This window comes from Falco punctatus (assembly GCF_963210335.1).
Source record: "Falco punctatus genome assembly, chromosome: 14".
Classification (NCBI taxonomy): domain Eukaryota; kingdom Metazoa; phylum Chordata; class Aves; order Falconiformes; family Falconidae; genus Falco; species Falco punctatus.
The window spans coordinates 21,881,403-21,903,411 of record NC_137594.1 but is presented as its reverse complement, the minus strand read 5'-3'; the positions used below and the strand labels follow the sequence as shown (position 1 = coordinate 21,903,411).

The 22,009-nt window shown below is 49.9% G+C and overlaps 2 protein-coding genes and 1 long non-coding RNA gene across 4 annotated transcripts in view; 1 reads left to right on the top strand and 2 right to left on the bottom strand.

Annotated features, from left to right (window-relative positions):
- SF3B3 (splicing factor 3b subunit 3) overlaps window positions 1-5,859 on the bottom strand; it is a 30,591-nt gene extending 24,732 nt beyond the window's left edge. Inside the window, exons 1-6 of the mRNA XM_080410925.1 lie at window positions 5,737-5,859; window positions 4,927-5,037; window positions 3,644-3,970; window positions 2,307-2,479; window positions 1,790-1,931; window positions 628-740 (exon numbers count right to left, since the gene is read on the bottom strand). Coding sequence (XP_080267051.1) covers window positions 628-740; window positions 1,790-1,931; window positions 2,307-2,479; window positions 3,644-3,970; window positions 4,927-4,996 — 825 coding nt within the window. The 5' untranslated portion in view covers window positions 4,997-5,037; window positions 5,737-5,859. The remainder of the gene's footprint in view (window positions 1-627; window positions 741-1,789; window positions 1,932-2,306; window positions 2,480-3,643; window positions 3,971-4,926; window positions 5,038-5,736) is intronic.
- A 119-nt stretch (window positions 5,860-5,978) lies between these two features.
- COG4 (component of oligomeric golgi complex 4) lies at window positions 5,979-21,795 on the top strand. The gene is made up of 19 exons (XM_080410961.1): window positions 5,979-6,257; window positions 6,778-6,860; window positions 7,563-7,677; window positions 8,375-8,549; window positions 9,156-9,349; window positions 9,798-9,903; window positions 11,149-11,306; window positions 11,888-11,946; window positions 13,361-13,494; window positions 14,023-14,141; window positions 14,530-14,696; window positions 15,382-15,547; window positions 17,135-17,197; window positions 17,669-17,785; window positions 19,423-19,515; window positions 19,812-19,895; window positions 20,212-20,313; window positions 20,678-20,806; window positions 21,057-21,795. The coding sequence occupies exons 1-19, from the start codon at window positions 6,111-6,113 to the stop codon at window positions 21,189-21,191; spliced, it is 2,346 nt and encodes a 781-aa protein (XP_080267087.1). The 5' UTR covers window positions 5,979-6,110; the 3' UTR covers window positions 21,192-21,795.
- On the bottom strand, window positions 9,357-16,145 carry LOC308073192. Of its 2 annotated transcripts, XR_013931937.1 has the most exons (5): window positions 15,733-16,145; window positions 14,731-14,898; window positions 10,212-10,321; window positions 9,771-9,922; window positions 9,357-9,672 (listed from the first exon to the last, which is right to left on the bottom strand). It is a non-coding gene; the product is annotated as an uncharacterized lncRNA (long non-coding RNA). The 2 variants fall into 2 exon arrangements; XR_013931938.1 differs by lacking the exon at window positions 9,357-9,672 and having other exon boundaries at window positions 9,910-10,321.
- Window positions 21,796-22,009: the final 214 nt, after the last annotated feature.

Sequence of the window (22,009 nt, the reverse complement as noted above, 5' to 3'; positions counted from 1 at the left end):
TTAACACGAAGCACACCCTCTCTGTTACACTTGTAGTTACCCTCAGTACATCTCTGCCCCAAAAGGAAATACATTTCTAAGATACTGTGCCTGAGCATAAAACACCTCCTCCCCAAACAATTCTCATGTATCAAGGCCAAACACAGAGGAAAAGGGCTGCAATCCACACACAGCTGGTTCTGAGCACCTGAACCTTGGCAGGTGTTCAAAGCACTGTCAAATAACACAATAATTTGCAAAACCAAAGGAGGAGAAAGCAGCCTCAGATGCAACAGAGCAGCTGTCAAATTCACCGGTGTAGAGGATGGCAGCCATGACTCACCATCTCACATAACCCTATCTCACACCGACAGCGCTGCCCCAGTGGTGCCCGATCAGAGTCTTTGGAGTATCTCCAGGATAAATCTCAGAGAAGAGACATGAACCAAACTCATCACTTCAGGCTATGCCCACCTCCATCTTCCCTCACAGATAACATGCAGACAGTAGGCCAACACACTTTCAACTTTTTTTTTTTTTAACTTTAAAATCTCCCTGAACCTTTGACCTTGAAAGAAAATACCAAGCATTCATTTAGCACTGACAAAGGTAACCTCAGAAAAAGTGCAGGAATCCCAAAATTCTCACCCGTCTCCTGGGAATTGGGCATCTGATATCAGGCTGGTCACCGAAGTTTTTATAAGTAATATAGTTTTCAGAACAGATCAGCACTCCACTAGGTCCATCAGAACCACCAGGAACTGAAACACAAAAAAGAAATACTATGAGACAAGCCCATACCACGGATCTAACTTACTGCCTGCAGAACAGTTCTGTTTTCTTTAAAGCAACACAGTTTCCAGTGCTCTCAATCACCCTACATATACAAATCTGCTTTTACTGAAGGGGAAGACAGAAGACTGAGTACCGCTGCCTGTGTTGGCATGAGAACAGGGCAGATGGAACTCAAGAGACCAGGAAGGATACAGCTTCAAACAAATTGCTTGTGTTTTATCCTTCCTGGCTTATCCTTGTCTAGAAAGCCACAACATGCCCAAAATACCACATTAGCAGCTTGTCAGTTAAACACAACCCTGGCATGGTTACTTTTTACTGGTTACTGGCGTGTTTGCTTGCCATCAATAAAACCCACCAGATGGTTTTCTGACATGTTTTTCATTCTTAAGAGTATGTATTTTTTAAATACTTCTATTGAGAAGCCAATGTAAAAATCATCAAAATAGCAGTAGCGGTCAGATCCAGCCCAGTATCTGGTGTCTGACAGCTGTCTGCGGAAGATGCAAGAAGAGCATACAAGGATGCTCCCCCAGTTTCGCTTCCTTTGTGCTTGGAAAGGAATCTGCACTGGTTCAGCAGTTTCCCAGGTCAAAGATATTAGACTGGCTTTTAGTACACTGATTCATTTACTGCCTTTTGAAGGCATATTAGCTGATGGACCCGTGCAAGAGCATACAACAGCACCTTTGTATTACCTACAAATATACACTTTTGCATCTGCTACCAGCTAATTTCAGTTATCATCTCTTAGCTTCAGAATCCAGAGAACATCCAGAACACATTTAAAAGACGAGAGATCAGGAGCACTTCCAAACCACAGCTGTATCTGTGAGTTCTTACATATTTTCATGGGTGAACCACCACTCGTTATCTGACTCCAAAGTCAATTAATTTACAGTAATGGCTCAGACGACCATCAAAACAACTTCTAAGATGTAAAGCACATTTCTGCTGTTCCCCTGGGGAACGGGAACCAAGTAGATCCACAGGAAAATGACTTAGTGTCCAGTACCTGTTATAAGGAAGTTGCCATGCTCTTCCAAGGGCTCACTGTATTTCCTAACAACATGGTTCAAACCCAAGTCCAGTTCATAAAATGTCAATGTCTGTTGTGTGTTGGCTGCTGCTTCTCCTGTTGGATCATTGTCTGCTTCCTAAAACAGAATGCATGAAGCTGTCTTTCAAAAAAGGCATTAGAGGAGCAAAGCTGACAAATAGGGAAACAGCTTTGAATAACATTAGAATGAAATCCAAAAGAACTGCTGGAGGATGCACACAAAAAAGGATTCAGAGGTAGAAAATACGCCTATTTGCAGTTGAACAGCAAGAATTTAAGGAGAGTCACCAAGACAAAAGAGATTTGCCTGTTCTGACTGAAGGCAAGACAAAAAGCAAGTAAGCTTGTGACAAATTAAAGTTGTCTCGGACAGCAAAAGCAGCCAATGTTCCCTGCCTCCACAGACAGATTCAGGACAGAAGAGGAACGACAAAGCACAAAAGACAGCAAAGGGAGATCAAGTTCTTCTCACCTCATAATCCATTTCCAGACAAGCAAACATGGGGTTTTCAAATCCTACATCGACTCCCACCACGTGGTAGACCAAGGTATTGGCCTTGTGGGCTTCCAGCGGGGAGGATATGGTGAGACGAGCAGCAGCATCTCTGTTCAAGATATACACCAACTTCTGCTTTTCAATAGCACCTGCAACGAAAAGGACAACAGCACTTGCAGCACATCACCGGATGATCAAACCTGATCATACCTGCAGTCCAACACTGATACATAACTTAGCAAGAAGATGTCAGCATTACTTCTGAAGTTCACCATTGGTATTTATCTCTGTGCCACCAATTAACTTCCAATGTTTCATTTTAAACATTTTGGGCTGCAAGCACTAATGACAGCTCCAGCTCTTTAAAGCCAAAGCCTAACCCTTTGAGCTATGTTCATCTAGCCCAATATTCAATCTACAATGGCTACAGGCAGACCTACTCACTCATTCCACCACACAAGAGATGACAGACTGCAGGGAAGGAAAAACCAAATTGAAGAACTGAAAGGTGTTCCATCATTTAAAGCCATTTGGCAAGAAGACCTTTCCTTAGAAATATTTTAACTAAGAAAATGTACCCTTGCCTGATACACAGCATCCCTAACATTGCAGAGATCACTCAGCTATCAACGTGAATGGTACAACTGTGACTGTGCTACCTTCTCATCCATGAAAACAAGACTTGTTTGAAAGAAAACAATATCATTTATTCTTTTTCCTAATATAAAGAGGCACTGTTAAAACTACCGATCGTTGAAAGTCCCTGCTTGCAGCATCATGTAGGAAAGCAGCATTGCACAAAACTGGTTTCAGCAAGCTGAGAAAGTTCCTGTGCCACGTCACTAAGACATCGTGTAGTAAATCTTACTAAAAAACCGAAACCCATCCAAGTGTCCTTCTACCTGTGAAGCCTTATCAGAAATGCATCTAGCTGTCTTCAGGATACATCTCAGAGAGGAGAGGTGAATTCCTAACACTGTTTCAAGGTTGCTGGAGCTGACTGACTACACTGTAGCACCACCGCCTGCAATCCCAGCCTCCCTAGCAGACATCATACTTCAGGGCTCTGCACACTGCTAAGCCAGCCAGCCTCTTTCCAAATTGTTTTGGCCCAGCATTAGAACTAATTTGTGCAATTCCATCAGCATCAAGGAACTATTCTGAATGCCTGCATTCTCCTTGACACATCTCATAGCTCAACCAACTGCCTGAGAAACACTTCCAATTATACCTGGCAGAAACTCACTCCAAAATAAATATCCACAAGACAGGAGCAAATACCAAGGAGAAAACAAGCCGACAGACTGACTTACTGATCATGACGGCACGGCCCTTTGGGTCCACAGCCAAGTACTGGCCTGGAACGATTCTGCGACATCCACTCTTGCCAAAGGTTTCCTGATGAATCTTCTCAAACACATTCTTGGAGGGCTGGTACTCCAGAATAACGATGCGTCCCGAATCGCTGCCCACCACGATATAGTCTTTGGTCCCACCTGTCAGTCTGAAGGCCATGAGCGAGCGAATGACTCCAAACACTTCCACAGTCAGCAGGGTGTGAACCTTCCCTGTGTTGGGATCAGGGCGGAGTAACTCCAGGATCTTGCCCCGGGAAACAACAATTTCTTGTTGTTTGGTTCCTAAAGAACCCAAAGCGTTAAGAGTTAGCAACAACACAGGAGAACATGCAAATTCAAGAAGCATTATAAGAAAGAAGATAAAACTTCACAACTACTAAACGCCAGAGTTCTAGGATTCCCGCCAGTGTTCTAGGATTCCCGCAGAGCAATACAAAACAACATACATTAGTGCCACTATCATTTAAGCACCTTTTAACAGACCAGGAAAGTGAACAAACTACTACCCAGATTATCAAGCCAAACTTCTTTTGATCTTTCCACAAGAGCTCAAGTAACATGCTCAAGAGCAAATGACAATATACCAGTGAAAAAATGCTATACTTAAGCAGACTAGCTTCAGCAACCAAACAAAATAAAACCCAAACACCTTTTCTCCTCTACTACACAAAAGAGCTCGGGAATGCTCTGAAAGAGCTGCAATGGGCATCAGTCTCAGCCCTCTTCTCCTCTATCTCCTCTCAAATGCCCTCACAGCCGAAATTTAGTCTTTGGTACAACATCTGGACTTTTGCTTATATGGATGACTTCCTCCTCTGTCACCCAGACCCTCGTCACCTTCAGTCAATTAGCAACTCTGTGTGCACTGTACTACATGAGTTAGGTGTACACATCAATTTGGACAAAATGATGGCTGATCCGGTTTTAGACATCAAGTTCCTCGGGTACTGCATCACAGAGAAATCAATTGAAATCCTGCCAGAACAACGGGACAAATAAGAAAAGTCATCAAACAAATCAAACCTGGACATTAGTAGGATTATAAGTTTAACACGTGATTAATAAGGAGAGTAGCTCTATCATTCAGGCCGTTCACAGACTACCATACTTCCTTTGGCAAAACAAATGCCCCTGGAAAGCCAAAACCTCAACCAGCACCAGAATTGCAGTGGTCTCCAGAATGCTGGAAGCAAGGGCATTAATCATGCCCACGATGCGTGAAGGGAGCACAAAATTACCTGAGAAATTGCCATGGATAGCATAGCTAATGCCGGTGGCACGCTGTAGTGTCAAGTTGTAGAGAAACATGTTGCCAGCAGGTTCGCTTCACCTTATTGTAACTGCCAAGCCTGTAACAAGTAGAACAAAAATACACGCTTTGCAAAACCTTCCATACAGCACCGAGAGAACTGCTGCCCTCGTTTATCTGTGTATATTGCTTTACATTAGCAGACTAACTGCCGCCCTGCTAAAGTTATTTGGTATTTATTAATACCAGGAGGTAAAGGCTCCCCAAGGACAAGCAGGCTGCCGAGCACCCGCGGAGCTCCCGACCACGGCGTGACTGACCAGGCCTGGCAGCTCATTTCTGCTCTTACACTCTTAGCTGTTCAGAATGCAAAACCGGCCCCCCCCCCAGAGGTGCCCTGCGCCCTTACGCCTCCCTGAGCCGCGTGTCCCTTAAGCCGCCTCCAGCTGCTCGCAGCGAGCGCCCCTGCGGCTCCGAGCGCCCCCCCTTCCCCGGGGCTGCCGCGGGAGGGAGCCCCCGCTGCGCGCACCCGCAGCCCAGGGGCCGAGCCCTCCGCCGCCCCCAGCCCGCAGAGGCCCGGCCGGGCCACACGCCGGGCGCGCTTCCCACGCTCCGCGGGGAGCAGGACCGCACGCCCCGGGCCCTGGCGCCAAGCAACGCCCGGCCCGGCCCAGCCGCCGCCGCCGGGCTAGGCCCCAAGGGGCCCGCGGCCCTCCGGCCGCTCCCCCCCTCAAAATGGCAGCCTGTACGGCGCCTCCTCAGCCGAGGGGCCGGCGCGGCGCGGCGGGGCCGCCCTTACCGTACGGATGGCGGCGGATGCTGCGCCTGCCTACGCGGGCGCGGCGCCGGGCCCCTCCGCCATGAGCCCCGCGCCTGCGCGCTGCCTGCTGCCCTCCCGCGCCTCTTCGCGGGGGCCTTCCGTGAGGCCCGGCGCGCGCTCGCCGAGCGGCGAGAAGGGGCTGCCCGAGGAGGCGCCTGGATGGCCACGGCTCAGTGGCAGCCGCTCTCCGCAACCGAGAGCCTCCGAAATAAACCTCAGCAGCGTAGAAGCGCCGGGGAAGCGTGAGTGGCCCCGCTGCCGGGCGGAGCCGAGGGGCAGCATCGCTCAGGCACCGCTGCGGGCAGCCCGGGCAGCCCTGCCGGCCGTACCGCCTGCGTCAGCTGCACCCCAAGATGGCGGCGGCCACGGCACCGGGCCCGAGGGGGCCGGGGGCAGAGGGCGGTGGCTCGGCCGCCTCTGCCCTCTCCATGGAACGGATTCAGTCGCTCACCGACCTGGCGGACCTGGAGGCCGCCTATAGCCGACTGTGTGAGGAGGAGGTGTGTGGGGGCGGGCCCGGGAGGCCGGAGGGCCCCCGGCGGGGCGGGCTGGGGCGGCCCGGGGGCTGCGGGCCCCCCCCCCGGCCCGCTCTGCGGTGACAGGGAGCGCGGGCGCCTTGCTGTCACGGCTCCTCTCGTCGTCCAGATCCTTTTCAGAGATAGTAAATAGGGGCTGAACCGTCCCTGGGCGCGGTGGGGGCCGGTGTCGCCCCCGTGGAGCGGGTGTCCCGAGCGGGGGGCCGTCGCAGGGCAGGGCCGTGCGCTGTGAGCTCAGCCAGGGGAGAGCTCTGAGGATTATCAGGTTTAAAACTTGTGCGACGAGGTTTGGGTAACTGATGCTTTCAAATGGCAAAAGTATAAAAATTTATAGGATTAAAATAGGAGCTTAGAAAGGATTTACTTGTCATAGGAGCTTTTGAAAGCGCTATCAGTTCTTGGTTTGGATGTGGGGTCTGTGATATGCTGCTGGTCTGGAGGAGAGCTGAAGTCTCACAAAACTTCCTTCATCCTTTCTTTTCAGAAAGTCGTGCAGGAAGAGCTGGATGCCCTCCTGGAACAGCAAAGTACTACAGAGAGCAAGATGGTTGCGCTTCATCGCATGGGGTTAGCGATCTCCCCACTTCTTTCTGATTCTGCACACTGTGCAGTACTTTGCTGCTTACGGTGTGACATGACAATTCGTTTCAGTGTTGTGAGGGAAGCACTTTAATTCTCAGAAAATGTTAGACTTTAAATCAGTTTGTGGAAGAGAACAGTTGGATTCTCATCCCCGGGTACCCAGTTCCCAGCAGCACTAACAGAGGGAACTGCTGTGTCTGCACACTGACCCATTTTGGCATAGGCTGAGTGGTTCTTTGAAGGTCTCACCCCAGAGATTGTCAGGTTTGGGCATCAATGCTTGGATCAGATGTCTTGTGTCAGGGTGTTTACAGGTGCAGGCAAATATTACTGGTTTTTTGTGGTGAGCTTGCACAGGCAGTCTGGAAAAGCATCTTAAGTGGCCTCAGGTCTAGTAGAAGCTTTGAGCACAAGTTTACAGACTTCCATCTTCCACTTCAGAAGTGGAGAGTATCATAAAGCCTCAGTGGCTCATTCATTCCCTGTCTGGTAGTTGTTAGTCTGTCTGCAGCCTCTTCCAAAGCAGTCAGTTTGATTTTGATGCTCTGCTGCTGTAGGAGAGGCATGAAATGACAGATAATGTTGCTGACAGGAGCAGTTGGGTTTGGAGAAAGAACCATCCTGCTATTGCAGACCATCTGACTGCTTAATATTTGCAGCTCATGTTCAATTCACTTGTCTTCCCAGCCCTAATCTGCAGCTCATCGAGGGGGATGCCCAGCAGCTGGCAGGGATGATCACCTTCACCTGTAACCTGGCTGAGAACGTCAGCAGTAAAGTCCGCCAGCTTGACCTTGCCAAGGTGACTGGACTGAGGGGGTGTTTGGGACCTGTCACTGCCAAGCCATATTCTGTCTGCTCGTGTGCTCACAGCACGCTGCTTTGTTTTTTATTTTAGCAGTATCTAGCGTTGCTAGGTAGTGGTATTTTGCTGGGCTCCTGGATATTGCAGGGTACAAGAATAAGTAATGCTTATGCTATTCCACATAGCAACTGGTTCTCCAGCATTCCCTTCTGTCCACGCAGCTCCTAGTAGAATATGGTGAATAAGCCGACTAGTCTTCATTAGCACCCTTTTGTCAACTATTGCAGTGCTGAGAACAGTAGAGATGGTCATTGTCACCCAAGACTGATCAGGAACCCTGGCTGTTGTATTCTTTGTACAGAGACAGGCTAAGAGGCGTCAAGTCCCAGTGCTCAGCTCAGCTGCTCAAATCAAAACAGAGAATGTGTGGTTGTATCTCTGGTCTCTGCCTGCTTGTTAAAGCAGAGTATGGCTTCTGAGTTCAATTTGAGTTTTGGCAAATGCTGTTCCTCTTCCAGAACCATTGGTTTAACGATTTTTTAAGTAGTTTGGGGGTTCTGCTTACATAGTTGTTTATTGTGTAGAGAAGTATCACTTCCGTTTATTCCTTTTTTCCCCCTCCACAGTCTTCTCGTAGTTCTCATTCCCTGATTCAGCCCGCAGCAGAAAGCCTTACTGGTTGCCTTTCTTGCAGAATCGTCTCTATCAGGCCATTCAGAGAGCTGATGACATCCTTGACCTGAAGTTCTGCATGGATGGAGTTCAAACAGCCCTGCGAAATGAAGATTATGAACAAGCGGCAGCTCATATTCATCGCTATCTGTCTCTAGACAAATCAGTGATTGAGCTCAGTCGTCAGGGCAAAGAAGGTAAGTACTGTTCATGAGGATAAGTCACCTTTCCAGTAAATAACTAGAGGCTGCATGATTTCCCATGATAGATAGCCTCAGCCCAATAGACAAAGCAGAAGATCTAATGCTAGCCAAAGATCTTGGTATGTTATAGGGTAACGTAGAGATGAATTTTTGAAGTGTTATTAGGTTTGAATTACCAGTAATTGAAAGGAGAGTTCCTGGCACACAGCTTTAATAATATTTCAGGTGCTAACTAGGTGAAGGACAAAATGTTCAGGACAAAAGAAGTGAGAGAGAAGGCTTTGTCAGGGAGAACTGTTTCAGTGTTATGGTATGCTACCAAGCAGAGCAACTAGAAATGAAGGAGTAAATTGCCCGATCCCTAAAATGTCCCAAATGATGTGTTCAGGTCCTTCATGCAAGACCACGACATCAGCTGTGTGTACATCACACACGTGCCTATCTATCTTTGCCTGTGAGGGAATTCCAGTGTGTCTTCTGCCTTCTGACCCTACAGCTGCACAGTGTTGATCTCTCTCCTGGGGAAAAAAAAGTATCCCTTAATACAGTACTAACATTGTGCTGTCTTTTTTTCCCTTTTTTTCCTGTCTTTTTGACCAGGGGGCATAATTGATGCTAACCTGAAGCTCCTGCAGGAAGCAGAGCAGCGCTTGAAGACAATTGTCACAGAGAAATTTGACACAGCTATGAAGCAGGGAGACCTGCCCCAGGTGGAACGGTTCTTCAAGATCTTTCCTCTCCTAGGCTTACATGAAGAGGGGCTGAGCAAGTTCTCAGAGTACCTCTGCAAGCAGGTAACAGGTTCTGTGAAACATACTGTGACCTGTTTAGTCTAGGGGAAAGCAAAACCCAGCCTCTGTCAACAGATGTTGTGAAAGGAGATCTTGGCTCTGGCTGTTTAATCTTAGAATTATAAATCAGCACTGGCCTTAGTTCCTCTCTCTCTTCCTGCATTTTGCATCCTGGGATGGGATTTGTGGTCTCTGAATACAGATCCTGCTGGCTGGCTTTTCCTGTGTCCTGCTCTTTGTGCTTGTTTTTTGCTCTTCTGGAAAGAGAAGAACAGGTTTCTGCCTCTCCTTGATCCTTGAATTTTCCACAAGAGAGGAAAGGATCTCTGTTCAAAGGAGGAACAACAGCAATAGCTCTTGCAATGGGAAGGCCAGCAAAAGCTCTGTGGGGCTCTACAGGACAAAGAACATCTTTGAGTGTTACCAGCTGACTGGTCCTGTTGTCATGCAGGTGGCCAACAAAGCAGAAGAGAACCTGCAGCTGGTGATGGGGACAGACATGAGTGACCGTCGAGCTGCTGTCATCTTTGCAGACACCCTGACACTCCTCTTTGAAGGTAATCTTCCTTTCCTCTGCTGGTGGATTGAAAATAGCCAGTGATGAGATCATTTTAAATGCTTTTAATTTTAGCTCCAGGAGGTCACAAGATGTCTCCTTCCCCTTTGAGCTATGGGAGTGTCACGCTAGAGGGACAGGGACACAACTAATAGACTTTTTCGTGGGCAGGAAGAGGCTATTACAATAAGCAAGCTTTTCTGCATACAGATTGCACAAGCACGAAGTGGATTTGCAAAGGATTTGTTGGCTTCCTTCAGGAATCAGACTCTTCCTGTTCTCTGCATCCTCAAAACAAATGGGTATTACCTGAAGGTTTCTTGAGACGTGCAGCTCTTGGGAAAGACAAATCGGATCCCTCAGGACTGAGAAGCTGTTGATGCCTCCAGGCCTGGCTCTTCAAGGAGCACTACAGGAGCCTGAAAGCGGAGAGGGAGGGGAGAGGGGAATATGACTGCTCTGTGGGAACGTTGCCACCGACAGTAATTGGGATCCCATGGTGATTAACCATCTTCCCTATTAAGTCCGCTATAATTCCAGACTGCACTGCTGCCAGGTCACTCTCCCAGCCTGGCAGCCTTGCTGCTATTGAAGGTCCTTAGAGCTGCCGAGGCTTTCTTGGCAGTAGCCTCAAAAGAGGGGGAGCGTTGCTAACTGTTGGAGTGGAGAGTTTGTGAGAAGAAAGCAATATTGTAGAGATACACTCCAAGGAGATCTTGCCTTCACTAACGCTTGCTCTCTTGAGCGTCTGTGTGACAGATAAGAGCAGAGCTTTCCCTAGGCTGATTTTCTTAGCGCTGCTTTTCTCTTGTAACCTGGCAGGTGCTGAGAGCTGAGACTGGGTTTAGATGGCAGTTAGGTGCCCTGCTAGGATTAGCTTGTGCAGCTTTCTCCTGTGGAAGCTTCATACCTTGTATCTTGCTGGTAGGGGGGCAGCTGGCACACATTGCATGGCAGGAGCTCTCTTTAGAAAGAGAGATGGCTTCTACTCCAGATTTGCACTGCAGCCTTGCAAGAAACAGCAGAGAGGATGAAAGGTATCACAGAGAGAAGATGCCATGGAACAAGGGGTGGTAGTGACAGGCCTTCAGTGAGGTACTAGAGTGGCTGGACAGTCTAAACTTTATCTGGGGAGTGAATGATCCCCTGTTAGGTCCTGTCTGTGGATCTGTGTAGCTCTGCTCTGGGTCCAGACTGATCAGAAACTCCTGCCTGAGTCTCTCTTGTGCTTCCCCTCTCCCTGCAGGGATTGCTCGCATTGTGGAGACCCACCAGCCCATTGTGGAGACCTACTATGGTCCAGGGAGGCTGTACACCCTCATCAAGCACCTGCAAGTGGAGTGCGACCGGCAGGTGGAGAAAGTGGTGGACAAGTTCATCAAAGAGAGGGACTATCACAGGCAGGTAAGAAGGGCATGATGCTGCCTGACACAGCCAACTGCAGCCTCTGTCCAGCTCCGTGGGGCTTCGACTGCCATAGAGGCAGCAAAGTTTGCCTTTGCATATTGAGAGAAATCTTGCTTTTCTCCATATTTGCTCTGATGGCTGAAGGGGTCCAGCCTGTAGCTATCCCTCCTGCTGCAGAGGGTTCACTTGGAGCATGGTAAATGGGCCCTGGGCACATGATTCTTTGCTCTGCAGGTCTGTAGGGTGCTTTCAGTAGACGTTCCCCACTGTCTTGCTTGTGCTTCTGTCTGTTAGATGCAGGGCTGCTGTAACTGTGTCATGGTCACATACCTTGGTGCTTCTGTCAGGGTTCCCATCCCACCTCCCTTCCTGGCAGGCTGAGCTCTGTCTTGGAGGAGGAGGTGGAGAACTGATGCAGTTCCCTTCTCTGGCACTGCTTCCTGCAAAGCATTCTTGTCACCCCTCCTGAGTAAGCACGGGAAGAGTGACACCTCTTTAGGCTGCAGCAGGAGAAGCGGCTGTTAAGTCCAAGTCATCAGCAAAGCCTTTGATGACTCTCCCTTTTTTTGTGATTGCAGTTCCAGCAAGTTCAGAATAGCATGATGAGAAGTTCTTCTGCAGAGAAGATTGAACCAAGGTACAAACAAAACCTCTTTTTGTTCTCTAACCTTTCATTCTTGAGCTGTTATTAACACTACTTAGCATTTAGATAACTCTTCCGGTCTTCCAGAGGCTTTGTGGCTACTAAAGCATAAAAGCCAATTGTTAGGTGCCCTTCACTGCCCTTTTATATAGGCAGCTTCTGTGGTGGTGCTATATTTTGCTTACTCATTACTTTTAAGGATTGGCCCTAAACGTTGCTGAAGGGCTGGCAGCACCACTGCACACGGAGGACTGAGGCTTCAGTTGCCTGTGCCTGCTGCCTTTTGATGGTCAGAGTACAGTCCTTGGAGCCCACAAAACGGAGCAGCTCCCTGGACAGATAATTTGCAACAATCAGGAATAAGCCCTTAGGTCTTATTTAATCTGTACTGCTGCTGCAGCAACTCTGTAAGATCAGTTTCTTGCCGATGAACGGAAGTGCTTTCAGTTTCCCTCCTTAAGAATTTGCATAGCCCTTAAGTAAGGCCATTTGAAAGTGCACCCAGCCCTTCTGTCATTGTGTGACTTCTAAACATGCCTAGAAAGAAAACTTGTGTTCCTCAAGCAAGATCTGTCTGTGAGCCTGCATGACTAATTATTTCAGCAGTAATACAGAGAGATCCACTTACTATTTGCTCCGAGTAACTGTGCATGCATCCCAGGTTTTCTGAGCTTTTGTTTTTTCATCTATAAAATAAAGATAATGGTTCCTTGTCCCACTCGTGTGTTGTGAGGCTTTGAGCAGGATTTGTAAAGTTCTTTTGAGCACACTGGTGAAAAAAGCTGATGATGTGACAGCCTTTTTTTTTTTTTTTTTTTTCATAGTCATCTCTGAGCCGAACACTGTGTTCTGCATTGTCACACGCTTTGTTGCTCTCACGTTTCCTGAGCTGTTGAGCTTAAGCAGATTCTTCATCATTTTCAGAGAAACACATGAATCTATGCATAAAAGCACATATAAGGAGATGGCAGGCACCAGGCATTTGTAATGCTGGCCAGGCAGGGCTCACAGAATCTTAGCAAAACTGCGGTAGGAAAGGACTGCTGAGGGTCTCTAGTCCAACCTCCCACTCAAAACAGGGCTAATTCTGAAGTTATACCGGGTTGCTTAGAGTCATGCAGTCCTTACTGCTGTGATTTTTAATGTGGTTGTTCTCACATCTATGAGGAAAAAATAAGCTGCTCTGTAATGTTTTTTCAGAACATTTTGATTGTATGTGCATTCTTTGCTCATACCAGTTATTCTGCTGAGCTTTGCGACTTGACAGCACAGATGGAAAGGGGAAGTATTGATCTCATAGTAAGAGAACAGGGAACATGCTACTCAACTGAGTTAAATTAAATTAAATTAAAGGAGTGCCTTTCCTTTTGTAGTCTTACTACCTTGGTTCTTGCTATGTTCCTTCCAGGGAACTTGACCCTATTTTAACAGAAGTCACTCTGATGAACGCCCGCAGTGAGCTCTACTTGAGGTTCATCAAGAGACGAATAATATCTGATTTTGAGGTGGGAGACTCCATGGCCTCAGAGGAGGTAAAGCAAGGTAATAACTTGAATACTAATGCTTGCAGGCTCTCTACTTCTTGCAGCCAGAAGTGGAGATGGAATCTGAGTTAGTGGCAGAGCAGAGTGACTTGGGATCTGCAAAGATGCTTTGGGAGCACGCTGTGGAAGTGGATTGTGTAGCCTGGCCTCCCCAAATCTGTTTTCAGCATTGGTTGTTCCTCAAACAGGGAAGCCAACACTAGGAATGACTGCAGAGCATAGTAAACAAGGTCCCTGAAGAAAGGGAAAGCCCTTTGGTCACTGCAGGCACAGATCCTTACGGTGGAGGCCACAGGGAAAACAGGCTCAGGGTTTTGGTACTCCATGGAGCTCTGGAAGTCACTTGTCACCTGCGAAAGTCAGCAGAGCAATTTCAGTACCGTGGTTGAGGCCTGTGATTTATTGAAGGTTGGGCTTTGCCAGCTGTGTGTCCTTTGAGTGCCCATGAGACAGGCAGCAAGGGGATTAGGTGGAACTGCTTTCCAGCACTTGGTCCCTGCTGACGGTTCTCTTTTGCGTTCTGTAGAGCATCAAAAATACTTGGATAAGCTCCTCAACAACTGTCTGCTGAGCCGCACCATGCAGGAGCTCATTGGCTACTACATCACCATGGAGGAATACTTCATGAGGGAGACGGTCAACAAGGTAAGGCTCAGACAGCGACAGCCTGTGCTCGCTGCCAGCGGCTGAGACCTCCGTGTGTGCTCCGCAGTCCTCTGCTGAGCATCCCTGGGGAAGGGGATGTGTACGTGGCAGCTCTGCAGTCGTTGGGAAGGTCTTCTCTTTCCCTTGGCCTTGAAAAGCAAGTGGTTGTTTCTGACCTTTGACTCCAGACATACCTCTGAGTATCTTCCAGAGACAGATCTTCGAGGTCCATGGGCTATTGAAATCTAGGATGAGTGGTGCCAGCCCACACGCAGCACGGTTCAGCTCAGGGTGAAACGGGCAGGCTGGCAGTTTGGTGTCGCAGCACTGCTCTGAGGGGGCACCTTGGCTCGCTGAGCTCAGGGCACTGACACAGTTTTCTTTGCAGGCTGTCGCCATGGACAGCTACGAGAAGGGCCAGCTCACCTCCAGCATGGTGGATGACGTGTTTTATATAGTGAAGAAGTGCATTGGGCGCGCTCTGTCCAGCTCCAGCATAGACTGCCTCTGTGCCATGATCAACCACTCCACCACCGAGCTGGAGTCTGACTTCAGGTAATGAAGATACACCAGGTTCAGTGTAACTTACCCCTAACTCACATTCTGCAAACAGTGTTTGCTGTCACGTGGCCTTCCTTGTGTTCTTTGCCTTTGAACCTCTGGTTTGTCATCCCCATGGAAGATGCTCATAGGAAGCAGTGGCAGGTGTGGTGTGGGAAGCTGGAGCTGGGTGTGCTTTTCTCACAGTGGTGGTCACCTGCAGGACAAACAGAAGAAGGAACCTCATGGCTCAAAATCCCTACAAGACCAAGTCACCACATAGCATTGGAGTGCTACCCTGTTTGATGGTACACACTCACCCCTAATTGTTCTCTGGGTTGGGTGTGAGATTGCTCAGTAACTTGAATTTGGGGTGAGCCTGCAGAAGTGGTGCTCCTGTTTTTCATCCTAATTTGGGAATGGGAACTATGACTAAAGACAGCAGACAGATGCAGGCAGGATTTTTGGGAAAGCTCAGAAAGTGAGTGGCTGTGTTTTTCTTTCAGCCTTATGTCCTTTAGATGCTGTCTCGGGATATTTGCCAGCTGTCTTTTTTTTTTTTTTTTTTTCCCCTGTGAAGTTCCACTTAACTTGTTCAGGTCACAACTCAGCCAGAGTGCTGTCCCCTGTCACAGAGCACAACTCTCCTGTGGCTTGCAGTATTTGCTCTGAGTCCTGGTATATTCTGCTTGCTCCATAGGGAAGTTTTGTACAACAAGCTGAAGCAGGGCTTTCCAGCCACAACCTTCCAGGACTTCCAGAGAGGGGTGACCAGTGCCGTGAACATCATGCACAGCAGCCTGCAGCAGGGCAAGTTTGATACCAAAGGCATTGAAAGCACCGATGAGGCCAAGCAGTCCTTTCTGGTGGGTTTGGTGGCTGTTCAGGTGTAGAATGAGTTGGGTTGAGGGGAAAGACAATGCGGGGAGGGGGGGCTCTTGGGAACAGGATTGATGACAACTGTCACATGTTCAGAGAACCTGAAAACCTGTTTAGGTGCGGTGGGTGGCCTGACGTTGGATGTCTGGTATATGCTTCTATATATGCTCACCTCATGTTTGTAGGGCTTCCACAGCAGGTCTGTGCAAGTAAGATCCTGTGACTGCCCCTTAGGCTGCTGCAGTGATGCTTCCCTCCAGGCTGGGGGAGACTCTGCTCTTTTGAGCTGTGCATCAATCCTGCTCTCCACGGGCTCTGCACAGAGGTGGTGGGAGAACATCTCATCCGCACCTTCCCCTAGACAGAAAAGTTTCCTGGCCCACGCTCAGGGTTCCTTCATTCTTGCTTATCAGATCATAGACTTTCTGCTAGAGCAGTGCTGTCTGCTCTGCCTGGCCTGCGAGGTCCACCTGTTGCCTTCTCCTAACAGCACTGCTGCAACACTGCACACTTGAACAGGCCAGGACATGGTAGTGAGCATTAGAGATCCCTGGGAGAGCATTTGAAAGGCCATTGTTCTGTCTTCCGCAGCATAATGCATCATTCCCCATGGTGGGATGCTGTATAGACCTTGTATTGTGGAAAAGACCTTGCTGGGAGAGCAGCTCTGGGTCTGCTCTCTCCTTCCAGCCAGCCCTGCTGTTTGAGCAGACCTTTGGGCAGAGACTGAGAGCACTGGAGAGGCGCTGGCTCACCTGACTTGTCCCCCTCTCTGTAAGTTGCTGTGAACACCCAGTGATGAAGAGGTTCCTAGGGACTTTCACTGTACAAGGGGAGAAGGCAACAGAAGGAGCAGGAGGGACCAAACTCTTCCATTTCATTAAATTCTTGGTCACGGGTTTCTGCATTTCTTGAAATAAAGTGCCTAAAATGTCAGTTCTCCCACTGGAATTCCTCATTCATTTGTCAGCTTGCCTCATTTCCCTGTCTGCACAAACCCCAGCCTTATACTGACGTTTAGTTCAGCCTCAGCAGGCAGAGAAGAGCCTGCTCAGGGAAGAACAGATACTCATTTGGCAGGAGGTGTGCTAATTCCTCCTGCCTAGATATGAACAGCTTCCTGCCTCCCCTGCTTCTCTGGACACAGCGTATAAACCATCACCTCCAGCCACTCCTGGTCTGTTGTTCCTCATGGCACTGTCACAGAAAGTTAGGGTTACATCCTGTCTTCCACCCATCACCCACAAGTGGGGCTTTGCTGCAACATCGTGGACAGAATGATGAGGAAAAGAAGTGGAGTAAACCATCTCAAACTTTGTGCTAGCTGCAGGTTCAGCACATGTGCTCAGTTACTGTCATTCAGCTTCATGCAGCTCCATGAACCTCCAGTGCTTTGATTGCACTGTAGCACCTCTGTCCTTTAAATATTTGCATTTCAGGCTGTGCTGTCAGCAGGGCACCGAGGAGTAAATGGAGTAAACATATGGACTTGGGGCTGAGGTGCTGGGAAATTGCAATGAATTCCACTTGGGTTTGTTTTTTTGGTTTTTTTTTTTTTTTTTTTTTTCTCCCAGGTGACCTTAAACAATGTGGAAGTCTGCAGTGAAAACATCATGACTCTAAAGAAGACTTTGGAGGTATGGTCTGGATTCTTTACTGTTTTTTCTGTAATCAAATTGTAAAATCCTCCCTTCAGGGGGGTCAAGTAAACCATCTGGACTTTGCTATGCCCAAATTCCTTAGGTGTTTGCCCTCCAGCCTTAGGAAAGCAATTTTGAGCTGGCAGAGCCATCTCCGGCTGATAGTAGCAGCTGGAAATACCAGTTCCTCCAGCTTGACCAACCTGGCACAGGCGGGGAGGCAGTGGGATAACCTGTATCACTGAGAGGTTGTGGTTCCCTGGTGCTGAACTAGATGGCCCGGAGCTTCCTTCCTCCCTGTCCTCTCCCCAGCTGGAGCCAGCAGCCTCTGCCTTCACAGGGGCAAGAGTTCGGCGCCTGTCCTAGTCTGTAAGCCTGCTGCTGGGCAGCCAGAGCTCAGCAACACAAAGGGACAGAGACTGCCCGGGTTATTAACTTGCAACTTGCTTGTGGATCTCTTCCCTGCAGAGTGACTGCAGCAAACTGCTTAGCCAAGGCTTCGGGGGTGAGCAAGCGCAGGCCAAGATTGACAGCTGCCTCTCTGACATGGCTGCTGTCTCCAGCAAATTTCGTGACCTGCTGCAGGTGAGTGCCTGGCTGTTACTGCTGGCCTCCAGCACTGGCTGGCATCTTCAGGGAGAGCTCAGGCAGGAATCATTTGAGCACATCTGACTCAGGAGTGCAGGGCAGGGGTGCAGGACGGAGTAAATCAGCCAGCTTTGAGGCGTGGAAATGGATCCATCCCGTTTGCACAGCTGCACCAGCTGGTGGCTGCCTAAAAAGCAATGGAAGCAGCTGCAGAGCCAGAAGGAACGTGGCTCCATTTGTCTTCACTCAGCACAGAGTTGCAGTTGGTTCAGCATTTTCAGGAGAAGAAATATTAATAGCTTTTCCCTTGCCTCCATTCTCCCTCGTGGCACGGCACGTTGTCAAATTGTCCAGAGCCTCACTAGGTAATGCTGAAGACAAGCTGCTGGTAGAGAAGAACTGCTCTTCTCTTAGGTTTCTCCTCCTTTTCCAGATGGAAATACTCCCTGGCATGGGGCAGAAGGCTCTCTGGCTAAATCCGCTGTCTCCTGTGGCATGCTTGGGCCTGTTGCCTTAAAAGTTCACAGTCTGGCAGGGAGAGGAGCAGGAAGACCTAATACCTTCTGTGGAAAGAAACCAAGCAAAAAGAGAATATTTTGAACCAGGTTTGCCATCGGCTTTGTACTGCACAGAGGGGCCAGGCTGTTTTCATTTGGCTTTGCAGTTCCCTGCAGCCAGATGCCTTCTGACCAGTATTGCCAGCAAACCCTCTTGAGGCTTGTGGTCAGTATCAAAACCAAAACAGCTCATCAGTAAGGGGTAAAACTCTCCAGTCTAGCTCTAGTGCAGTATTAAAACTGGCTGCAAAGCAATTAAGAGTCTGAGAAGCAAGCTCCTGCGCTGCCTGAGTCACACACACACACACACATAGAATTTGCTTTGGAAAAGGACAATTGCCAGCAGGGCCCTGCTCAGAAATGCCAATTTTAGTTAAAAACTTCCATCAAATGCCAGGCAGTATCAGTACCTGAATAGTTTCATGCTGGGTGAGCTTTCTTGACATCTTGCTGAGCCAAATGGGGGTGGTTGGCAGGAGAGGACTTTCAGAGAGCTCTCTAGCATCGAAGCGGACAGAACAGCCTTTGCTGACAACCTGCTGCTCAGGGGAGATGGCGTGTGCTGGGGTTATGATTAATTCAGAGAACTAACTGTGGTTACAGCTTTTATCCTCCTTTTAGCTTCTCCTACTGAGTTAAGCTGCACTGGAGGTGGGAGGCATCAGTCAAGTCCAATCACAGTGTCCTCCTGGCTGGTGCTGAGTGGGAAAGCTGGTGTTTGTGTCCTTTCCTGATGCGAGCTGAACACCCCTTTCCTGCCAGGAAACCCCTGGAGCTGTGTGGGCAGGGGTGGAGGAAACATGAGCCCTTCAGACCAGGCTGCAAGGCAGCACAGCAGCAGCTTCTGGGCCAGTGTCCTTCCTCTTCTTGTCATCGTGCTGTCCTCAGAGCCCTCCAGCACCAGAGGAGCATGGGATCTGGGACTTCTGGGTTCAGTTTCCTGTGCAAGTCTGTGGGTCGGTTTCCCCAGCTTGTGGTGGGGATGGGAGGCAGCATCAGGACAGCCTGGTTGTGAAGGCTGGGTGCCGTCGGACATCAGCTGTGCTCAGTCACTCTCCTCTCCTCCTGTCCCCTCAGGAAGGTCTCAGTGAGCTGAACAGCACAGCCATCAAACCCCAGGTGAAGCCCTGGATCAACCTCTTCCTCTCTGTCTCCCACAACATCGAGGAGGTAAGGCTCAGCTTTCTCTGCTCCTGGCCATACCTCTGCACTGTCCCTCTGCTCAGCAGCACAGTCAGAGCAAATGCCATCTCATTCTTCTCCGTTCTCCAGTTTCCTTGGCACAGAGCAACAGTAAAATACCCAGAACTTGCTCTGAGCCTGAAAGGGGTGTTTGGCTGGAGGGGACCTTCAGAAAACAGGAGTGCAGCGCTGCCCGCGGGGGGACCTCCCTTCCTGTCCCCCCGGCCCCTCGCTGCTGTTCACGGCAGGATGCATAAACAACCCTTCTTGTTTTTCACTGTCAGGAGGAGTTCAGCGACTATGAAGCTAATGACCCCTGGGTCCAGCAGTTCATTGTCAATCTGGAACAGCAGATGACAGAGTTCAAGGTGAGAGAGAGAGGGAGGGACGTGGCAGCCTGCCAGGCTTTGGCCAGACCTTCACGTGGCATCTCCCAGCATTTTCCCTGCTCAGGGGAACGGCGGACAGAGATGTCCTCTGGTGCCTTGCAGGGCTCTTGGAGATCCCATCACCCCCTTCTCCTGCAGTTCTCAAAGCCCCACGCAGCTGGATCGCTTCTGCGGTGCTCCCCACTTGCCGAGCCTGCGAGTCATGGGTCTTTATTTGAAAGCTCTTACAGGCTTGGCTTTTGTAGACCTCTGCTCAGTTGCTCCTGACAAGAATGACACAGGTTTCTGCTTCCAGGCTGGGCTGTCTCCAGTGATTTACGATACCCTCACTGGTCTTATGACCAGTCTCATAGCCATTGAACTGGAGAAAGTGCTGCTCAAATCCACCTTCAGCAGGGTAAGCAAAACATTATCCTCTGCCCTGCAGTCTGGCTTGACTGCAAACCCTCAGGGAGGGGATGGGGCAGGGCAGAAGCAAACATTGCCCCCAAAGGAGCTCTGCCACTGCTGGTGGCCAGCCCAGGGCGACCTCGCATTCGCACGCGCAGGGAGAAAGTGTGGTTTGTGATGGGGCTGGGAAGAGCTTGTGTCAGTGCGGGGGCTGGCTTTTCAGGTGGGTCTAAACATAAGCCACTTTAACCTGCGTAACTGGAACCTTCCTGCTCAGAGACCCTCCCCCTGTAAGTTTTGTTAATTGTGTGTGTTTGGCACAAACCTTGGGCCTGTGTGGAGAGTTCACAGAGCTCCCTCGGTCCCCACAGCTTGGTGGTCTGCAGTTTGACAAGGAGCTGAGGTCTCTCATAGCCTATCTCACCACAGTCACCACCTGGACGATCCGTGACAAGTTTGCCCGGCTTTCCCAGATGGCCACCATCCTCAATCTGGAAAGGGTGAGCTGCACTTTGCTTTTAGTTTTTAGGGGATTGCTGGAGCCCCAGCTGGACTCCGCATGGATTTACTGGGCTTCTCCAGATGTTGTCACAGCTATGGGGTACAGAGGAGCTGGAAAAGTTGCCCCATGCCTGATGGGCGTTTGCCTGCAGGGCGTTAGGAGCAGGAAATACCTGTAGCTGGAGTTTGAACTCACCCGTGAGGGCGGGCGGTGCTGAGTTGTCTCCTGAAGCTCTCTTCCTTCTCCAGGTGACGGAGATCCTGGATTACTGGGGCCCAAACTCGGGCCCGCTGACCTGGCGCCTTACTCCAGCCGAGGTGCGGCAGGTGCTGGCTCTCCGAATCGACTTCCGCAGTGAGGACATCAAGCGGCTGCGCCTGTAGTTGGTTGGTGCTTGGGCCAGCACCATGCTGGAGGTGACAGTGGGAAGGCTGCAGCCCTGGCGCCTGCCCAGGTCCTGCCTGGCTGTTAGACGGTGTGGGGATGGGGTGATGTCTGCCCTTCTGCTCATTCCTTGGAGCAAAGGGCTTTCCTGGGCCTGGGAAGAAGAGCTGCCGTCCTTCGGTGGGAGCAGAAACAAGGCAGCAGCAGGGCAGTCTCTCACGTTGAGAGCAGCATGACACTATGCTAGTCTGAGGGATGAGTTTGTGCTCACTCCCGGCTCCTTTCGCTCTGCTGCAGGTCAAGAAAGTGGGGGGCTGTTGTGGTGTGGCTCAAATACTGGGCTGCAGAGAGCACTCTGTGCTGCTGGCCACAGTTGTGTCCCTTCTGTGCCACCAGTTTAAGGGTCAGCTGCTGGACTCCTACAAACCCTGAGCCGTGGCTCTCTCCTGGTCCGATGGGGACCATTCTGTTGAAGGGAAAAGGAATGGTTTCCTTTGGGGGAGGGTGCTTGGGAAATCCCTAGAAAGCTGCTGTAGGAAGCGGGGCTGGCTCATATACCCTGTACAGCTACTCTGTAAATAAACCTCGCCTGGCTGAGCAGCAGCCTTAGGTGGTGGGTGTGTGTCTGTGGGCCCGGAGGGAGGTGGGCGACAAGAGCTATGCACCATTTCTCCTCTTCTACCCTGTGCCACGGTATCAAGGGCATCTTCCTGCCCCGCTCCGCCCCCCGCCCCTGCTGGCATTGGCACATCGTGAGTACAAACGCCCCTGCGACAGGACCTGGCGCCAGCCCACTGCGTGACTGACTGCCTCCTGC

What these genes read in the sequence shown, in the direction of transcription:
- COG4 (XM_080410961.1), top strand. Translation starts at nt 6,111, where the DNA reads ATGGCGGCGGCCACGGCACCGGGCCCGAGGGGGCCGGGGGCAGAGGGC. An exon ending in CAGAGTACCTCTGCAAGCAG is followed by an intron (nt 9,350 to 9,797) that starts GTAACAGGTTCT and finishes GTTGTCATGCAG; the next exon opens with GTGGCCAACAAAGCAGAAGA. An exon ending in CCATCCTCAATCTGGAAAGG is followed by an intron (nt 20,807 to 21,056) that starts GTGAGCTGCACT and finishes TTCCTTCTCCAG; the next exon opens with GTGACGGAGATCCTGGATTA.